This window comes from Megalobrama amblycephala, linkage group LG6, assembly GCF_018812025.1.
Source record: "Megalobrama amblycephala isolate DHTTF-2021 linkage group LG6, ASM1881202v1, whole genome shotgun sequence".
NCBI classification, from domain to species: domain Eukaryota; kingdom Metazoa; phylum Chordata; class Actinopteri; order Cypriniformes; family Xenocyprididae; genus Megalobrama; species Megalobrama amblycephala.
This window is the reverse complement of record NC_063049.1, coordinates 27595910-27617118: the sequence shown is the minus strand read 5'-3', so window position 1 is coordinate 27617118 and position 21209 is coordinate 27595910. Positions and strand designations below refer to the sequence as shown.

Genomic DNA, 21209 nt, shown 5'->3' with positions numbered 1-21209 from the left:
AACCAGCATATGCTGTTTTTTTCAACACGGTTTGATGTTATGATTTTAGTTTGAACAGTGATAAATGTTAAGCATCTCATTGTGCTGCTCCATATAAAACCTAAAAGAATAAAGGCATACATTTTTCCATTCTGCCAAAGGTTCTCTTTAAAGAATTCAAACTCAGATTTCATTCATTTTAAGCTGTGCTTGAGGCTTTTTTTTTTCTTTTTTTTTCTCAACCCTTCCTCTCTTCACATAACTCGTCTCTCTGTCAGGTTTGTGAAGTAACTTACAAAAACAAATGTTTGCAGTTTAATGAATGTTTACCTGGGCTACTTTGCACATGCATTTTATATTTAAGCAAACTTCAACCACCTCTACTTTCACAGCATTCCAGTATTGCAAACGCTCTATGAGACCATTGAAATGAACATGATTTTGAAAACATCCTATCATAAGGCTCAACTGTGCTTGTGTAATAGTCGAGAGACAAAACAATGCACTGCCCCTTCACTTTGAAGCCTACAGTGCCTGCAGACCATATATTTGTTTAATTCAGTTGAAGCCTTTTTCCAGTTGTAATAATCACACAAGGCCATATTGTAATTCATATTTTAATTAACGGCCTTAGCTCAAAAGATGAGGTAGGACATGTTGAAAAATGTTTGAGATTGAGCAGAACTTTAAACTTGTACACATATAATTTGGCTCATTATTTTTTGCATGGTTCACTGTCTAACCACATTACGGTAATGAATATATGTACAATAAAGTGCATTACACTCTTATGGGGTTTTGTAATTACATCTGCAGCTTTCTGAAGAAAATTGTGATTGCACTGTAATTGGCTAAAATGTGATTGTTGTGCATATGAATAAAAACTGTGATGCATTTTAGTTAGAATGCTAATTATTGGCTTGCTGGTTCTTCATAGTGAGATATTAATTACTCACTTTATTATGATGCTGACATACCCTGTGTAATCTCTTCTCTTGCACAAATATAATTCCTCCTTTTTCCATCTCTCTTTTAGGATCACGTTTTGTCATCTTCCGTTTCAAAGTAAATGGCTTTATGTGGGGACAGAGCGCGGAAATACGCACATAGTGAACATCGAATCCTTTGTTTTGTCTGGATATGTCATCATGTGGAACAAGGCCATAGAACTGTGAGTACAATACAAATATAAAGTTATTTTAATATAAAAGTCAATGCAGGTAACATGACTAATAAAGAGCTAATCAATTGAATGCCAGACTGCCCACGCTATCAAATAATATGTGTATCTATCTAATAAAGATGACAATGTGATAATAAGTCATCTGGAATATGAAACAATTATAAATGCAATTATAAAAGTAAGTCTGCGATTTCATGGAGGAATATTAGAGAGTTAGCACAATTATACTCCCAAAGGAATAATTCATCCAAAAATGAGAATTCTGTCATCATTTACTCACCCTCGTGTCGTTCCAAAACCTGTAAGAATGTCTTCTGTGGAATAGCAAAGAAGATATAATGCAGGAATTATTTAGTGCTCTTTTTCATAATAGCAAATGGGACTGTCATACTCTAAAAATTGAGAGTTAAAGAATGAAAAAATTATAAATGCAATTGGAAAATACATTAACCATCTATTTCATCTATTCTGTTTTTTTTACTTGTCAATTGAATTATGCCTTCCAGAGTTCATACATTTTTTATTGTATTTATTTTTTCAACTTTATTTCCAACTCTTTTGAATCATAATAAATTTGAGTGAGGACAAATACTGAACTTGAGTCATCATTCACTGTAAATCAGTTCCTCCTTGTTTACAGTGAAAGAAAGACAGTCATATGTACGTCATTTGCAAATGAATTGACGGGGTGAGTAAATGAGGCTAAATAATGACAGAATTTTCAATATTTTGTGAACAAATCCTTAAAAAAAAAACCTTACATGCACCAGTACTTGTTTTCCAAAGAACTGCCTCAAAGTAAAGTGGCACATTTCTTCCTTTCACATTTCTACTTTTATTATTTTAACTCATTTTCACTCTTCATAGATCCAAAGATGGGTATAGCTTAAACAGATCTGTCAAAAAATCCACTTAGACAACAAATGTAAACCACATCCCTGCTGATGAATGAATAAGTTATCACATTTAAACTTTTTAAACCCCAGAGGTTCCGTTTTATCTGTCTGTCTACAGTTACAAATGTAGACACACTGAAACACATAAACAATGGTTGGTTTTCACACATCTATGGCTCTTTTCATGAATAAATGTGTAAGTCAACACCAACATGAGACTCCCATGAGTGATAATCTGACAAGCAAATAACTTGCAAGTGTCAATCAAGTCTCCTTCTACACAAGAGGCTCTTGGCAGCATCTTTGCTGATAGACATTAACGTTAGTAGTAACCATGGATGCATTTCTGAAGGATATGCAGATCTTCTATTGCCTACTTGCGACCCACTACACAATCCCCTTACCTCCTCAAGTAGCTCAGTGGCACATTGAGTGTGTGCTAGTACATCTGTGTTTTTCAAGTGAGAGAACTTGATCCTTGTGTTTGATTATGCTGAAGGGCTATTTCAAGATGCTTGATGGTAAATGCATAATTTTCTGTCTTTTATTGAAGTTTTTATATAATTCTGCACAGAAGTGGTTTAATCACATATGAATTAGTACAAAAAGGCTACAGCGGTGGTTAAAAATGTTATTTAAGCATATATTATTAATATGATTAAAGGCCTTTGTTAGTATGGTAAAATTATTACCAGAATCATATGTTATATTCATATGATTTTTTCTGTACTTGATTCTCCAATGCAGAGCATGTGAGGAGTGCAGAGTGGAGGGGAAGTGGGGAGCAGTGTTGTATGTTTTTGCCAGGAGCAAGGAGTGTTTTTTGTAAAGCGTTGGTGTTTTCTCTTACTCCAAGATCACTGCTCCATAACAAATATAACACGTCATCATCATCCCATAATGCTTGTGTTGTAATAGACTATTAGCAGTCAGAATGAATCATGAAATTGGTGAAATATGAGACAACCAAAAATACTTTATTTATTTGTTTATTTTAATTTTCTTACTATCAGCAGTCAGAATGAAAAAAGGTGAAATTAGTACAATTTTATAAAAATAATCAAAAATAAATGTTTTTATTTTTCTTATATCATTTATTTAAATCTTAATTTATTCATTTTAATAAATGATTTTAATATAATTTATTAACGTTTGTCTCTCCTCTCATACTGTATGTAGTCTATGTAAAATTTCAAACTTCTTTTGAAATATTAACATTTTACTAATGCACTGCAACCTTGAGAAGTAGGACATTGAAAATATGGAGTCGAGTTGAAGTGGACTCATTACAGAATACTTTGAGCTGGGAAATTGCTGCTGCTCTACTGCACCCTTTGAAGAATACTGAAGAATACTGTTGTATGTTACCATGGTACATAACCAAAAAACATGGTCTTACTCTTACTATGGTACATTTTGGTACTTTGCTAAGTGGGAAAAAAAAAAAAAAAAAAAAAAATATATATATATATATATATAATTGCTTAATTTACTGTATCTCATGTATCTCAGTCCATAAAAAAACACACACAAAAAAAAAAAAAAAAAAAAAAAAAAACAGAGCATTACTCATACAGTCAGAATTTTTGGCACCTTTGAGAAAATATGAACAAAGAAGCCTGTGAAAATTAATATGCATTGTTAATCCTTTTAAACTTTTATCAAAAAAAAAAATCATAAAAATATAACTTTTCATTGAAGTAAAATAATTGAAAATAGGGGGGGAAATCTCATTATGAAATACATGTTTTTCTCTAATACACATTGGCCACAATTAATTGCACCCTTTTATTCAATACTTTTTGCAACCCCTTTTGCCAAGATAACCTCTTAAAGTCTTCTCCTGTAATCCTAATTATTGCCCTATTGGTGGAAATGGGAATTTCCAATTCTTTAGCTATTTTCTTACAGCTGCTTTGTATTTTGTGAAGCTCAACAATCTTTTTCTGCACATCAGAAGTATATTCTTTGCTTTTACTCATTTTGATGGATGATTAAGGGAATTTGGCCTTTGTGTTTCCTCATATTTACACTCCTGTGACACTAAAGATGGTACTCAACAAGAATGCATTTTTTGCCACCGTGGATGTGGAGGAAAATGCAGGGAAATGCGCTAAGTGGTGCTATAACCATATATTTTCACGTTATGGAGTGGACATATCAAAGCTCGTTTTCATGAGCAGCAGTCAACCGTGCCATGTGGAGATTACAAAAAAAAAAAAAAAAGTCAATATCAATACAATAAAATCAGTCAATAAAATCAATAAGATTTTTAAAATTCACATTCACATAACCACATGTAGTAATCAAAAGCCACTGTAAGCATTAGTTGTTTAGAATGAATTCAAACAGAACAGTAAATGTCAAAATTGTGCCATAATGGCCCTTTCACACAGGGCGCGGAATGCGCTGCACTCGCCGCTGGGTTCATCGCAGCCCTCCAGACAAAGCAATTTGTCCTACGATGGCCAGAGCAAAGTAGACCGAGTTTTCAAAACTCTTAGCGGGAGTTCTATACGTCTAATCATTTCGTGCCTGTGTCTATTGGCCGCGTGGGTAATCGTCACAGAGCGCAGCGGCGAAAGTTGAACTGTTTTGAACTTTGACCACGCCGTGTGCGCTTTGGACGATGCAGCAACAAACCGTCCTAGCATGGCACAAGCCATTGAAATAAATAGGTTTCATAGTTTCAAAAGCAGAACAAAACAGCACTGCTTGATCGCACTGTGCAGGGCGTGACTCACAAGCTCACAAATGTGTTTACTTGCTGAGTGTCTAGATCAAACGACCACTAAACAGCCAGTGAGAAGTGTTCGAGTTTGGCGTAGAGGTCTCCGGTACAAGCTGCAAATCTCTCTATGATTTAATTCAGTTTAAAGCCAGTTGAAACAGCACTGACTTAATCAACAACACTAACGTGCAAATCAGGTTCCGAATCTGGCCCCCTTTTAAGGCTTTACAAGGGAGTATTATGAGTGATAAAACAATAACCTTGTGGGCAGCGCTACAACACATGCTGCAACTGCGCTTCAGGCGATCCGAGTTTGAGTCCCGGCTTGAGGCATCTCAAGCCAACAAAGCTTGTTCACAAACTTTAGCCTCTAGTTTAATATTTGTCACAAATAAAAAAAATTGGAAATGTACATTTATTGATTAGAAACACTTTTCAGAGCTTTGTTATATGTTTATTTTTAATTGATACTTAACATTGTAAATATTTGCTCTTAACTGATGTTGGCCAAGATTTACATAAAGTCTCGGGACAGTATTTATTATTACAGGTTTGTATAATATTCCCTGTGTGATGTGAAATGAAGAATACAGAATCTTATTCTTGTGACATTTTACATTTGTATTGGCAATGAAATTGCAGCGTTGCTGTGTGCAATTAAAACATCCAAACAACGCAACAACAAATTAAGAACAAGTTTTTCTTTGCCTCTCGGATGTGCTGGATCTATTTCAGCAAGTTTTTCGCTGACTTGCCCTGGGTCTCTCGTGTAGTCAATGAAATGAAACATTTCAGGGAAGAAACAATTCATATTATGTTGTAGGCTATTTAATAATACTGTACTGTGTATGCCACAGCGTGTCATCCACACCAATTGCAAAAACCAACTGTAACAAATGATTTAACCTTTGTTACTTTAAAGGAACCGAATGCCTTGTTGAATTCACCTTACAATAAAAAGAGGTTGATTGCAAATAAAAGAGCTCTGTATCCCTTGTTCCATTCACATTCGTTTCTATAGAGTTGGCAGAAATGCGTTCCTCAACAGTTCATGTTTAGATAATGCCACAGCGTGTCATCCACACCAATTGCAAAAACCAACTGTAACAAATGATTTAACCTTTGTTCCTTTAAAGGAACCGAATGCCTTGTTGAATTCACCTTACAATAAAAAGAGGTTGATTGCGAATAAAAGAGCTCTGTATCCCTTGCTCCACTCACATTCGTTTCTATAGAGTTGGCAGAGATGCGTTCCTCAACAGTTCATGTTTAGATAATGCCAGATTGTTGACAATCATAACACACTGCTCAAACATTCTAAAATTGTATTGAACATTTCAGTGGATTAAACATTTTTATGTAAAACCTTAAATACATTACAATATTTATAACTTAATAAGATACATTTGGACACATCGAGACAATAGCCACTTTTCCAGCGTCGGGCCAAACGGCTCTCATTGTGTAACCTTCTGTGCCGATCCAGTCCAGCTGGTACGGTTTCATTTTCCACTGTGGGGCTGATAACACCGCTCTTTGGAATGTAATATAAAAGCACCAGTCGTTGCCTTAGTAATGCAACAGTTTACTTATGATATAAGATGTAATAACGACCACGTTATGGCGGATGATTAGATATTTCTTTTAATTTTACTATTAATTTGTGTTTACGTCACTCAAATAGAGCGCTTAGCCAGCTACAAAGAAACTGCAGGCAACAGACAAGTGACCAATCCTGTGTGTTGACTTCACGGATTCTACCAGATTCTTCTTAGACAACCGTGCCAAGAATTCCGGGCTGAGAATGGTTTGTAATCGTGCCGTGCTGTACCAGGCTCCAGTGGAAACACAACTGGAACCGTTCCTTACCATTCTAAGAACCGTTCGGCCCAACGGTGGAAAAGCGGCTATTTATCCTGTAACGAATTTTGCCTTTGCCTGCTCTGTAAGTTAAAACACTCATCATCAGGTAGGCTTTCTGACACCCTCTGTATGAAAGAGCAGTGATTTACACCTTTATATTGTTCTGCACCCCCACCGTGAAGCTACCAAACTGTCCCTTCCAACCTCCCCATGATCCGTTAAGGCCAGAACACACCAAGCCGACGCCGACGAACTAGTGGCGACGAAAGCAGACTGCATCTGCAGCATCTGTGCAGCATCTGTGTCCAAAGTTGCCCTGACACACCAAACCAACGCTAGACAGTCGACGGGCAAGCAGCACGTCAGTTCTGCACCTGTGTGAGATGAAATGCCTTTCCGAACCAGCAGGTGGCAGTATTTGAACAGCCAATCAGAATGATCAGATGGCCCGACGTACAGACGAGCGCCGAAAAGAGGTCTGAGAAAACTTAGTCGGCCGACGAAGAAAAACTGCCAGATGGCCGACCGTTGGCTTGGTGTGTTCCAGCCTTCCGGAAATTACGTGCTACTTGGCCGTCGGCTGTTTAGCGTCGGTTTGGTGTGTCAGGGCAACTTTGGACACAGACGCTGCCGACGTAAGCCAACCCCGCAGTCTGCTTTCATCGCCACTAGTTCGTCGGTGTCAGCTTGGTGTGTTCTGGCCTTTAGGATGATCGAGCGCCTGTAAATGTAATGTAAATGTAAACATTGTTTTACTTCAATGAAAATTTAGATTTTTGCAATTTTTTTGAATGAAAGATAAAAAGGATAAACATTGCAGATTTATTTTCACAGCCATCTTTGATTATAATTACTAAGGGTGTCAATACTGACCATGACTGTATCATGACACACATCATTATTTTGTGGAATGCATGTTGATTGCCCAGCTGTTCGTACATAGTGTTTTCTGCCATGGCTTTCATGGCTATATTTGTGTGTTCTATAAACCTGTCAGTTTTTAAACAAGAAAGCAGCCTTTGTTTTCCAGTGATGTTTGAAAATAGGTGAAGATGAATGCATGCACACTCGTGGTATTGAGAGAATTCCCCTTTACAGAGGCAAAGTGAAGCTCATTTCAATAAATAAATATGAATATAAACATTGCCCCTGTGCGCCGACAGCAGGCGTCCTCTGAAGGAAATCAAGTACAAGGATGGAAGAGAATCCAGAGATTTGTTTTTCTTCCTCTTGTCTCAAACATGAATAAGTGAGGGAGATGAAAACTTGAGAGGAATTCAACTGGGTGTGAGGGATTAACTGAGATCCTGTAACCTCACAACCTCCAACAATTCCACGCTGTGCTACACTGAAATCAGTTGCCTTCAGCCTGCAGTGCTCGCGCCATCTGATTTGTTTTTTCATCTTTTTTTTTGTGCGACACCCTTCAAATGTGCAGCTCTTCAAACCATAAGGAACATCGCTGCATGTGGTGTGCGCTTGTCTTGATTCTGAACAGTTTATCTTAAACCTCTGTGCCTGTTCTGAAGATATCTAAAGGGCTTGCTGTGCATGCTGGGAACCCTGATCCTAAACATAATCAGTACTCCATGGATCTGCCTCGCAGCAGTAAGCTAACGTCACGCCTACATTTCCAAGTAATCTGTTTTAGACTTCAACATCTTTGGAAATGCCATAGAAAAAATTCATGTTCTAGGTCATGCCGCACATTTTAAAATGTGGATTGTCTGTTACGATATTCAAATCTTTTTATACAAGACTGATGTTTTTGCATAACTTCGCTTCTAATGGTTCTTGGGATATTTCAGACACGCGTCAGTGCCTCTCAAGCCTATTAAAGCTTTTAATGGTTTTAATTTCCCAGAATTTCCTTGCGTTCTGATGCTAACTAGGTTTGTCAACCCACATGAAGCTATTATAACAGAAAAATTTTGAATTTCAAAGTATGATAATGTATTTAATCCTCCTACAAATAGACAGACAGACGGATGGATGGATGGATGGATGGACAGACGGACGGATAGATAGATTGATAGATTCATTTATCAGTTTAAACAGGCCTATAGATAGATAGAAAAATCAAATGCACAAGAGCACAAATCTTGTTTGTATAAAAAAGCTGTACAAACACACTTCTATCCAGCACAAAATACCCTTCGGTACCCTCAAGCTTTTCAAATCACGCTTACCAAATTGCAACCAACCAATTTCCGGTTCTTCACCATAATATTCAAAGCTATTATCCTGAATGAGATTGCTTCCACCATTGCCACGGCAACCATTGCAAGCACTGAAAGCACTTCTGTGACTCTTATCATAGCCTTTGAAGTTGGACTCAAACAGAGAGAGCTCGCTCACAGCTAGTGAGCTAGCATTAGCATGCTCCTCACGTTTGCTTTCAAATGATGAGTTAACAATAAATGAGTGTTTTGGGATTTGATGACCAAATAGGATGCGAAAGACAGCCCTGCTCTAGACCGCGGCTCTGATCTGCACCATGAGCTGCTGCATATGCATCTCTGTGTGTTGTTGCCTAAGGCTTATGCGATCACACAGGTAGCGAGGGAAGATAACGGTGAGGGAGAAGAGGCTTGATTTTCTTTTTCAGCTGATAAGCAGGGACCTCCTGTTCTCAATTTACTTTTCTGTCCTTTGTAAACATACACACACTCACACATATCTGTAATATATGTAACGAATGTAGCGGTTCGTACAGTTATTAATCAATTTATGGATGAAATATGAATATAATAATTCATAAGGTTATGAATAAATTATGATTCATATATCAACCCAACGGGGAATTAAACATATATTGTGAATCAATTACAACGAATTATAATCAATTACATATATGATTAGTTCTGGTTTAATAATTATCTAGAGAAACTGTTCGTTTGTCCAGCAAACTAAGTCCCTCACAGAATATTATAAACAGAGTTATTTTCTGGCCATGAAAATAACTAAAGCATAAAGCGATCGAAAAACGTTAAAGTGACTTGGGTTTTCAGCTGAAAGAACAAACAGAACAATCGAGCATGAATAACGTTTTAATATATGCAAACTACGAATACAGAGGTTATACATCTAAATATACAAGAAAATACACACCTATGTACAAGAATAGAAGTAGAGAAGGAAAGAGAGAAGGCAAGTAGCAAACTCACAACCAGTCCTAAGCCAGCACGGAAATCAGTTTCATCATCTAAGATTGAGAAACGGCAGTATACTTGCATTGGTTGCGTGTGTCGAATTTCAGGTTAGCGCTGGTGCAGTTCGTTGGCTTCCTCCGTTCAGCGGGAAGGTTTGAACTGAGGACGAGAGTGAGTTTCGCTGGAAGATGGCGATCCCGAAGCTGAGCGCGGTGGCAGCGCGTGGTCACCGGAGAGGTCCGGGAAAAACGTGCACGAGATGCTCGTGAGACGATCGGGAGAGAACACGGGAGAGATTGTGCGTCTTTGCTTTTATGACAGATAAGCCGACACACCTCCTTGAGGTGGGGTAGCCAATAACATGGGTGCAAAGTTGGCGGGAAAGCTTTCCCTTTGTTTTTGTCTTGCAAACTCATTTGCATGATTTACAAGGTTGGATTAGTGTTCATTTTCCTTCGAAGTACTATTAAAAATAGTACAATGCATTTGTCAGCAGTGTGACATACATTATGGAATAAATCAGATGAACAGCTTTCAAAAGAATCTAGACTTGACATATAAACGAAACATGGTAGAAGAAGTTATGGTTTACAGACAAAATTACATTAATAGGAATGAAACTAGAATGGCTACAGTCATTTAAACTCTAAAATCTAAACACTAGGAAGCATATATGCACTTAAAATATAGCGGGTACACTTTGGCACAGTCATATCTTGAGAATAACTGTACATACCATCTCTAGGCATGTTTGTATATGTGTGTGTGTCTGTGTGTGTGTGTGGGGTGTGTGTGTGGAATTTGTCTGGTCAGTCTCTGGCGCTGAGTTTCTTGCCCACAACCGGGGGTTGATCCTTTGATGTTCCAAAAGCTAGGAAATTGGGTCCACTGTCTTACCTCGCCCAGGCCACAAAGATGTCAAATGGGCTCATCTTTGCAGACTGGTCGGAGCCGACTTAGTGATTAACGAACACAGTTCATCAGGTTAAAAGCATTCTGAAAACTCCAAAGTTTATTGATTGTCCTGATACATGTGCATATGCTACAGACCCCCCTTCGGCCAACAAAGTCCCTGTGCGGACTTCGTTGGACGGTAACCAAGTTCGATGGCACATGGATCCGGATGGTCACGCAGCAGGTGGTTCCTACTCGTCCTTGAGGAGGGGCAGATAGGCACCTTGTTCCATGGACTCTTGCATCCCTTTGATCCCTTGGGATAGGATGAAGGCCAGGCCCAGGGCGAGTGTGTACTTGATTGCCATGGAGAAGCAACGGACTGTGTTGGCAGCAGTCCAAGCTTGGGCTTCTAGGTGAGCTGGTCAGGACAGGCAGTCGTGAAAGTGCTTGGAGGGCTGCATCGATGGGAGTACTGTCACTTAGCTGGGACCTCCCTTTGTCAATCCTCAGTTCCAGTCCTGGATCTAAGGTGTGATGGTGATTCCTGGAGGAGGATGGGATTTCCAGTTCTGACTGGTCCTCTTTGCTTGAGAGACAGTACACTGCCAGATGGCTGCGGTGAAGGATGGAACCCAGGGGTACCTGGATCCACTTACTTGGATTGGGCAGGCTGACACGAGTGGCGGTGTTGTGCTGATTGGTAGGTTAGGGTGGCAGCATGAGTGGGGGTGTGGACGAGCAGTTGATCACCCACAATCTCGGCTTGTGCTCTGCTGACTGGGGCGCGAGGCTTGGCCTCTTGGCAGGGCAGCGTGTGTTGCTGGTCATGGGCTGCAACCGGCCCATTCCTTCAGTGTGGTTTCTGAGGAAGAGCTGGTTTGGGCAGAAGTACTGAAAGTCTTTGGTGAAACTACACCTGCTAAAGTGGGGAGCCAGGCACAGCCGTGGGTTGCTGTTGTGGTAGGCTACCGCAATCTGAGGTGTGTTTCTTGGCATGGGTGTTACGTTGCTGCCACCTGACATTGACCGTGTCTTTGGGTCTGCCAGTAGCAAAGTCCAGCACAGTTTGTGTAGGATACTGAGGAATCCTATTCATAGCCACTCTGTCCATAGAGAAGCTAATTTCTCGCAGCAGGTCTGTCAACAGAGCTATAACCAGCTGATTTTGGGCAAAGTCATTCTGGAGGACTGTAAACAGTTGCTTCCTTGAGTTCGCCGTTTGGATCAGCAGGAAACTGTGAGTGCGGAGAACCACCACAATACCTTTCCGGGATTTGCAGGTGGTTTGCAGGGTTTGGCTCTGTGTTGCGAGTTGTTCTCTCAGCTGTAGGCGGAGCTTGTTGCGATGCTGATGAGGGGAGCAGGCTGTGATGAGACTCGAGTCTCCTGGTTGGTACAGGTGCAGTGGCACCTGCCGTGCCATCAGTAGTTCCGTGGGGAACACCTGAGTTGACTCCTGTATGGTGTCTGTGATGGCCATGAGCATCAGAGGAGGTTTTACAGTCCAGTCTTTCTGGTCGACTGACCGTGGAAACGTGACTCCTCTGCGTTGCAGTGGAGCTCTGTGCTTTGGGTTTACAGTTTGGACTTGACAGCAAACCTGACATTCTCTGACATACTCTGCCACATCTTCCTGCATGCTGGGCCAGTACGCCACTTGTTTCAAAGTCTCATAAATAGTTCTGGTGCCCTGGTGTTTGGCACATGGTGTGTCGTGGGTGTATATCCGTTCACCCCCCTTTTGGCCCTGTGGCAGTACAAGCTTTGGGGCTGTGAGGACATCAGGGACATACATTAGAAAGTTTACTCCCACACGTAGCATGTGGTTGGTCTTATGTAGTCGTTTGTGGCCAGGGGCCGTCGTGGGACCAGATGCCGTGAACGGGAGGTTGGAGGGGTATGAGTGGTGGTGCAAAACATTTCGCCTGGAAGTGTTGGCAAGTTTGGTTGTCAGTGGCAGTGGCAGTGGCAGTAAGGCGGGAAATGTTGCAGGAACAGTCCGCTGGCCGCGGGTTGTTGTTGCCACACTAAGGGTGGGTGAATGGGGTGGGTGTGACCATAGCTTGTTATGCAGTGTGCCAGTCTTGGCAAGGGCATTAGTTTGGTCGTTCACGCCTTTGCCACACCCTGGTTGCTTCAAGCATCTTTTCACCTTTTCCCAGTAAACGATCATGTCGTGTGCTTGGGTGAGGTGATCACGTGTCTGGAACATGTGTTGATGTTTCACCTGCTTGTTGCATTCAGTCTTGAAACCAGTTTGTTTCCAGCCCAGAAGATGGCATGTGAAACAAGGTCTGGCAAAGTGTGAGTCTGTGCACATGAGTTCTCTGATGTTATGGACAGAGGAGACTTGAAGGTTTATGAGGGTAGCTGCTGCTTCACCATACTGACATGACTGGGGACCCCACCTGCTGTTCTGTGGTTGGCAGGGTTGGTTGTTTAACCATCGTACCCCTGCACTTGCCTGTAGGATGCCCTCATGGATGTAGGAACGTCCATCGACGTAGGCCGTGGGCATTCCTTGGCACGCATTCTCTTTGAGGTATCTGTGACAGGCTGGTCGCTGTTGTTGGGGTACCTTTATCTTAAGTGTCAACGCTGGTGTGCTGTTATAGCAGTTTTGGCAGGCAGCTGAATCTCCGCTCCGTGCAGACTTGTGCTTTCTGGCACGTTGTGGCAGTGGCACTTGCTGGTTTCAGCCTCCTGAAGTCGCTGGTGGGTCGCCACTTGTTGTCTGGTTTGACAATGGACCAGGTAGGGACTGAATAGGTGCTGTTGCATGGGCAGATAACACCTTTTCCTTCTGTTGAATGAACAACCTCCTGTACTGGTTCATGTGGGGCGATGTGACCTTCGTACTGCCTGATTGAAGGTGGGAGGAGCATTTGGGTGTGCTGCACTATGCACTGTGTGAAGTTTAGTGAGACCACAGCATAAAAGGTCTTTGTCAAATGTCACTTTGAATTTGTGCAAGACGTTTCTGAGTCTTTGACAGTCTGCATCATTCTTTAGGGCACTTGCATCTTTCTGGATCTGTTGGCCTTTAGGCTCAAACCTTGGGAATGGTTCCTCTGTTGTGGTGTTAGCTGTCAGGTTGGCTGTCAGAGGTGCAGCGCTTTCCTGAGTTTCACAGGCAGGCTGGTTAGAGACTGTGGGTACTGCAAGGTGTTTGTCCTCCATCAGCTCCGTTCTGCGCACCTGTTTGTGGGTACCAGTTTGATGGGAGTGATGGAGATGCTCTTGACGGATGCCGTGAAACTTGTGTTGCTTAAGCTTCCTTCTGGGGCCATGGCAGCTGGTATTAAGTTAATGACTGTTAACCTGAGTTTAAAGTCATAGGGCCGTGGTCCACTATCCATTCTAGATGGTAGGCTTTGGGAATGCTGATGTCTGTGACCATGCATTCGTTGAGCCAACCGTGGACTACATAGGATGACACTTCAGTTAGGGGTGTGGCTTTTAGAGTGAGTCCAAGTTCCACGCCTTCAGGTGAAAGTGTGAAGGATGCTGGCATGTGGCTTAGGGTTTGACCACATTGCCTGTTGAGCCAAACAGCACCCCCTTTGGTGTAAGGTGGTACTACAGTTTCCTGTGTGTGGAGCCAAACAGCACCCCCTTTGGTGTAAGGTGGTACTACAGTTTCCTGTATGTGGATCAGGATGCAGACCTCTTGGGTGGTCTGGCCTGACAGGAAGTTGGCAGTGTTGACAGGAACAACAGGAAGCTGTACAGTCATTGGGGCCCACAACAACTCATTTGCACGGTCCGTGTGAGCATTAGAGTGCATCAGGAGGTCTGGAAGGACCAGGAAGTGATGGGTTGAATGCCGGTGGTTCCATTTGAAGTTCAAAACACAGATGTACTTGACAGTCATCATGGTTGGCAGACGAAAGTCTAGTGGAAAGTGTGTTTGCTTGTTGACAAATGGGAGGTCCGGTGTCCCTTCACTGAGAGCACTTAACAGCGTGTGGCTGAAGGCTGAGTTGTCTGCCCACAGTGTGAGAATAATATCTGTTGTAGTTACATCATTCAGCTGTGAGTCTGTCGTGGCCTTGGAGCAGAGGGAGTTACAGTCTATGGTGAGTTGAAGTACGCCGGGTAGCGAACTTGAACTGTGCTCTGAGACGGGGTTCCCGCGGTTAGCTGGGAGATTTCCTGCGACCTCTGTGACCTGACCGTCTGGCTCAGGTGGTCTGGGTGACTGGGAAGGCAGAAGTTCACACACTTGAGCCCAGATTTTCAGCGGTCTGGCATTCAATAAGGGCTCAAAACAGTCTAGCAGGTCTTTGTGGGTGAAACAGAGAAACGTGTCCATTTGCGCTACGCACACAGGAGGTACCAGGCTCACTCGACCAATGGTGTGGTGCGTGGGAGCTGTGTGTTCAAGATGGACCTCATTTGGACTGTGCGACTGCACATTCAGCTCACATCTTTGTGACTTGAGAGTCTGATTTTGTCTTTCAGCTTCATTTCTCAGTCTTTCAAAAAGGTAAGGACAGGTTTCTGGGCAGTGATCGGAGCCTGGATAACTGGTTGGATTTTCTACAGTCCCTTTAGACGCAGTTCTCTGCTTGGCTTGAGCTTCGTTGACCAAGTCTCGCAGCTGCTGAATAGACATGCTGCGTGAGCAGGCCAAGGCTGCCAGATGATCACTCACCGCAGGGTGCAGCTCTCGGAGAAGCAGAGTGTTGAAGATGAAATCTTCCTCCATTGCTGGCTGACCACGTGCTCTGAAGTAGGCCATTTGCAGTCGGCTGTAGCAAGTGTATGGGTTTTTCAGTCTGCCCCGTTTTAGGTCCCTGGCAGCAGGGAGCCCTTGATCTGATGCAGGGTCAGAAAGCTTTTGGATCAGAGCCTGTCGCAGGTGCTGGCAGTTGGATGTGACAGCTCCCGGCAAAGTTTCTTGGCCGCTGGACGTTTTGGGCAGTGGACTTTTAACCCCATTTGGAATTAGGGCTTCTTGACTGGTTAGGGGAAACTCTGTGATGTGTGTTTCCCCTCCCATGCCACTTTTCAGTTCTCTGTAACCAGTGTCAAGTTCATTCACATAGTCTCTTTGTTGTTTCGGAGCCATAACTCCTTTCTGGGCCTGTTTGAGATGATTTTCACAGGTCAGGGATTTGGTGTGTCTGTCTTTCGGCTTAGTCTCTGCTTTGGCTAGGGGAGCTTCGCTGTGTTGGAGTTTTTCAGTCAGTTCTCTACGCTCCACCTCCAGGTGGAGCTCTGCAAGGGCTTTTTGAAGTCTTTGCAGCTCCTCCTGTAGCTCAGGTTTGGATTCATCCGCTGTCCAACGCTGGTCCTGGGTCTCGGCGAGTCGCTGATCGTGGTGACGATGAATCTGGGCCTGATTCCTCCGAGCATCCTCCGCCTGGAGCTTGAGGATTGTGGGCGATGGTTTGGATGACTTTCGCCCATTCTTTGTAGCTCGGCGTCGGACCGTGGGACATCAGTCGATTCAGGTTGTCGTCCAGCTGCTCGTTGCTTAGGTGCTGGGGATTCACAGCGTCGTTAGACAGGAACGTGCTGGTCAAGGAGCCCAACCAGGTCCTGAGTCGGTCCCCGTGGGTGCTGGGGCTGGCTGCTCTGAACACGTTAGCTTGCTGTTGGCGAGAGAAAGACAGCACAAACAGAACCAATGCAAGCACGCGCAGAACTAACGACTTATAATAATGCATGATTATATAATTCTTTGGTTTGGTTCCAGTTAACTGGTGCAGACAGTTAGTGGAATGTAGGCTAGACACTTAATTGTCAATAGCCAAAAGGACCACGCGGGTCAATTTGTGTGGGTGAGTGCCGGATTTAAACAAAGAATTTGACAGGCGGTGGCCCTAAGAGTCCTTTGATGACTCTCGCTGCTCGGTCGTCTATCTATTCCTCAGTTTTCCGTGATGGCTCTCACAGGCTCTGCTTTTACATGAACTGAAAGAAACAAACACAGTGGAAAAGCAAAACAGAACAGAATAGAACAGGATGCAATTAAATGAGAAATAGAGCAGTAGACAAATAGATAGGAATAAAAATAGAATAGCGATAAACTAAAACAGAAGGGCTAGAGGGGAGAAGTGAAACTTAAACTTCCTATTCCAGCTGGGTTTATGACAGTGTCAGGCGAGTGCACTGTTGTGTCATAAAACCTAGAGGGATGGTATGGCTCAAGAGTATAAGGGTTGGCCCGCACCTGAATAATCAAAGAATATGTAATATTCTGTGGCTTTCAATTAGGTGAAGTGACTGTATGTCACTAATTTAGGCCTGGGTGAATTGTGGGTGCTCAGACAAGAACTCAATGGCAGGCAACCTTTCCTCGACGTTCAAACACTCCACTGCGGTGTCCGTGGTCACCTGTCCCCTTTGTAACACGGTGCAACCTCTCAAACAGGGAACATCAGCACAATTGCGCACTTCGGCAAGGTATTTGCGCCAACGGCCCGAGTGACCAGTCAAAATTGAGTTTTCCCTGAACCCAGAGTCTGTCCCCTTTACGGGCAGTTACTCCAAACGGGCGGTTCTGTCGTGCAGAAGCCTGAGCAGGGAAATTAAACAAAATTGCCGTTTGTTGTCACTTTGGGTCTCGTTGCCTCCCTGTACCTGATACACAACTCGCCGATGTCCTTGCGTGTTGCCCGTGATACGAGGTCAGAATGTCCACGATTCACACACGGTTAGTGTAAGACACGCTAGGCTAGGCAGTTCCACTCACTGGAACTCACTGGAGCAACCGTCAGCTCACCACCAGGCGGCAAAGGGCCTTATCTGCAAATACACAAGTGGTCACACAAACACAGCTTAATTGTAAATTTAAATCTCAGTTTAACTCTTGTTTAAACCAAATTTAAATAATTAAGTGTGTATGACAAAAGAAAATGAGCCTACAATGACAGTCAGAATGAACTAGTTAAACTAGAACTGAAATGAGCAGAGGGGATAAAACAAAAACAAAATAGTTCAGATGCACTTGATTCAAATTTGCATTAAACGAGTGCGCCGAATAGCAGAATGGGAAAAGAGAAAGTAACGAGGATAATTCAGATGCATTTGATTCAAATTTGAATGAAATCTTTTTCAGTCAAATTTAAATGAGTGCATAGAATAACAGAACGGGAAAAAGAAAGGAGAAAGCCTTCCCTATTTGTAAGTTTCCTTGAAGAGAATTGCTTCTTTTATGAGCAAAATGCCAACTGATTGACACTACTTAATTTTAAAATTCAATTAAATGTTATTTAATTAAATTTAAAATAAGTGTATGAAATAAGGGAGGCTTGGGTGTGCGTGAATGTTATTACTTAGGCAATAACACACAGGACACAGGGCTAAGAGTGAATAAAATAAAACATTAAGTAATAAAAGGGAATGAATTTCCAAAGTAAAACTAAAGAAGTAACTTGAGAGAAAGAGAGAGAAAAGACAAAAAGGGAATAGATGAAATAAAACAAAGTAGAATAAAAATAAAATAAATAAAATAAAATAAAATAGAGTAGATCTGTGAATACAGGAAAAGAATGCAAGGAAAAGAGAATTGACTTATCTGGCAGTGTCCACCAGGGGGCGCACTCTCAGAAAGTGACTTCTCTTGTTGGAAGGGAAAGTTAATTTAAATTAAAAATTTAAACGTGTTTAAACTAAATTTAAATCAGTAAAACCCATTCCAATAACGATTGGAAAGCATAACCACCAAAAGCAAATTACTTTTACAACTCCCCGCAGTATAGAGAAGCAAAGATAATTTGGATATAATTTCAGTTCAAAGTATGGAGCGGCTTTAACTCAGAACGTCCACGCGGTGGCGTCAATGAGTCCACACAACCAATAAGTAGGGAGGGGTGGCACACCTGAGCAGACTGCCCTCTGGCGTCTGGTCAGAGTTACTGCATCCCCTTTCTTTAATTCGTGATATAAAAACCAACGCGCTTGTGGGGGTTCTGGCCCTTACGCTGTTTTAACTGCACGATCACGATTACAACTAATAAATATATATGTACCGTTTTACTCACGGGTACACAACTCTGGGAATCAGTCCCTTTGGTGCAACTTTAATGCACGCGAATACGTAACTTTTGCGGGATTGCTTCGCCGCTGTTACTAATCAACATTGGATCAGGATGCTGATATAGCTCCAAACTCTCACACATCAATCGTTAAAGCAGATGACTGCTCTCCGATTAGATTTGTAAGGGGGGTCACGTGTTTGGTTAGCTAGGCCGAACGACGTAACCCAGGAGCAAACCGGCTATTGTGAATTTTTGGACGACCAAACGATTCAGATTTAATAGCGGGTAAATATAAAGGCCTTTCAAGAGATTTAGTGGGAATCTTGCCGCACGATCTCAAAACACGCTGAATACGACTCAACTCGTTTATTCAAGCGGAAATTAATATTAGCTGTATTGCAGAAAATTTGTCGCCTTTTCGCATACAAGTCTGAAATATTAATGGACTGCAGTGTATTTCACGTTCAACAATTTACTACCGTGTTTTTAGACACAAAGCAGTTTGTTAACGTATCTTCAAAGTGAGGGACGCGTGTCAGCTCACTGAAGTATATAGCGCGCGTTACACATCAAATCACACAATTATTTATTCTAGATTGCTCATACATCAAAACCAAGTTTAAAACGTGCCCGCATTCTCCACCAAATAATATATGTAACGAATGTAGCGGTTCGTACAGTTATTAATCAATTTATGGATGAAATATGAATATAATAATTCATAAGGTTATGAATAAATTATGATTCATATATCAACCCAACGGGGAATTAAACATATATTGTGAATCAATTACAACGAATTATAATCAATTACATATATGATTAGTTCTGGTTTAATAATTATCTAGAGAAACTGTTCGTTTGTCCAGCAAACTAAGTCCCTCACAGAATATTATAAACAGAGTTATTTTCTGGCCATGAAAATAACTAAAGCATAAAGCGATCGAAAAACGTTAAAGTGACTTGGGTTTTCAGCTGAAAGAACAAACAGAACAATCGAGCATGAATAACGTTTTAATATATGCAAACTACGAATACAGAGGTTATACATCTAAATATACAAGAAAATACACACCTATGTACAAGAATAGAAGTAGAGAAGGAAAGAGAGAAGGCAAGTAGCAAACTCACAACCAGTCCTAAGCCAGCACGGAAATCAGTTTCATCATCTAAGATTGAGAAACGGCAGTATACTTGCATTGGTTGCGTGTGTCGAATTTCAGGTTAGCGCTGGTGCAGTTCGTTGGCTTCCTCCGTTCAGCGGGAAGGTTTGAACTGAGGACGAGAGTGAGTTTCGCTGGAAGATGGCGATCCCGAAGCTGAGCGCGGTGGCAGCGCGTGGTCACCGGAGAGGTCCGGGAAAAACGTGCACGAGATGCTCGTGAGACAATCGGGAGAGAACACGGGAGAGATTGTGCGTCTTTGCTTTTATGACAGATAAGCCGACACACCTCCTTGAGGTGGGGTAGCCAATAACATGGGTGCAAAGTTGGCGGGAAAGCTTTCCCTTTGTTTTTGTCTTGCAAACTCATTTGCATGATTTACAAGGTTGGATTAGTGTTCATTTTCCTTCGAAGTACTATTAAAAATAGTACAATGCATTTGTCAGCAGTGTGACATACATTATGGAATAAATCAGATGAACAGCTTTCAAAAGAATCTAGACTTGACATATAAACGAAACATGGAGAAGAAGTTATGGTTTACAGACAAAATTACATTAATAGGAATGAAACTAGAATGGCTACAGTCATTTAAACTCTAAAATCTAAACACTAGGAAGCATATATGCACTTAAAATATAGCGGGTACACTTTGGCACAGTCATATCTTGAGAATAACTGTACATACCATCTCTAGGCATGTTTGTATATGTGTGTGTGTCTGTGTGTGTGTGTGGGGTGTGTGTGTGGAATTTGTCTGGTCAGTCTCTGGCGCTGAGTTTCTTGCCCACAACCGGGGGTTGATCCTTTGATGTTCCAAAAGCTAGGAAATTGGGTCCACTGTCTTACCTCGCCCAGGCCACAAAGATGTCAAATGGGCTCATCTTTGCAGACTGGTCGGAGCCGACTTAGTGATTAACGAACACAGTTCATCAGGTTAAAAGCATTCTGAAAACTCCAAAGTTTATTGATTGTCCTGATACATGTGCATATGCTACATATCCTGTGCTCCTTTACTGTCAGGGTATGGCCCACTTTACACACACACACACACACACAGACAGTTTCTTATATGGTGACTGTCTGTTTGCTTGCTCGTAGAGTTAGACAAGTAGAGAGAAGTTTAGCTGTCACTTTGTGGAGAAGACCGTTCGGAGGTGGGGATGTGCTGATTGTAATGAAATGCAAAATGCTCATCAATGTAAGCGTATGAATATTAATTAGTTTTGGCAATTTTCAATATCCCAAAATCAGTTAAACAACAACTGAGAGGATAGTCTTTGGACAGGGTCACGGTGAATGAAATCATGAGAGTCACGCCTTCTCAGTTTTCCAAAAAACAAAAAACAACCTC

At 41.9% G+C, this 21209-nt stretch overlaps 1 protein-coding gene across 11 annotated transcripts in view; it reads left to right on the top strand.

The window, feature by feature from the left end:
- Nucleotides 1-21209, top strand: part of stxbp5l (syntaxin binding protein 5L) — a 195240-nt gene that overhangs the window by 99264 nt on the left and 74767 nt on the right. For all 11 annotated transcript variants that reach the window (XM_048193630.1, XM_048193626.1, XM_048193625.1 and 8 more), the window contains exon 5: nt 1016-1150. In XM_048193630.1, the coding sequence (XP_048049587.1) occupies nt 1016-1150 (135 nt within the window). The remainder of the gene's footprint in view (nt 1-1015; nt 1151-21209) is intronic.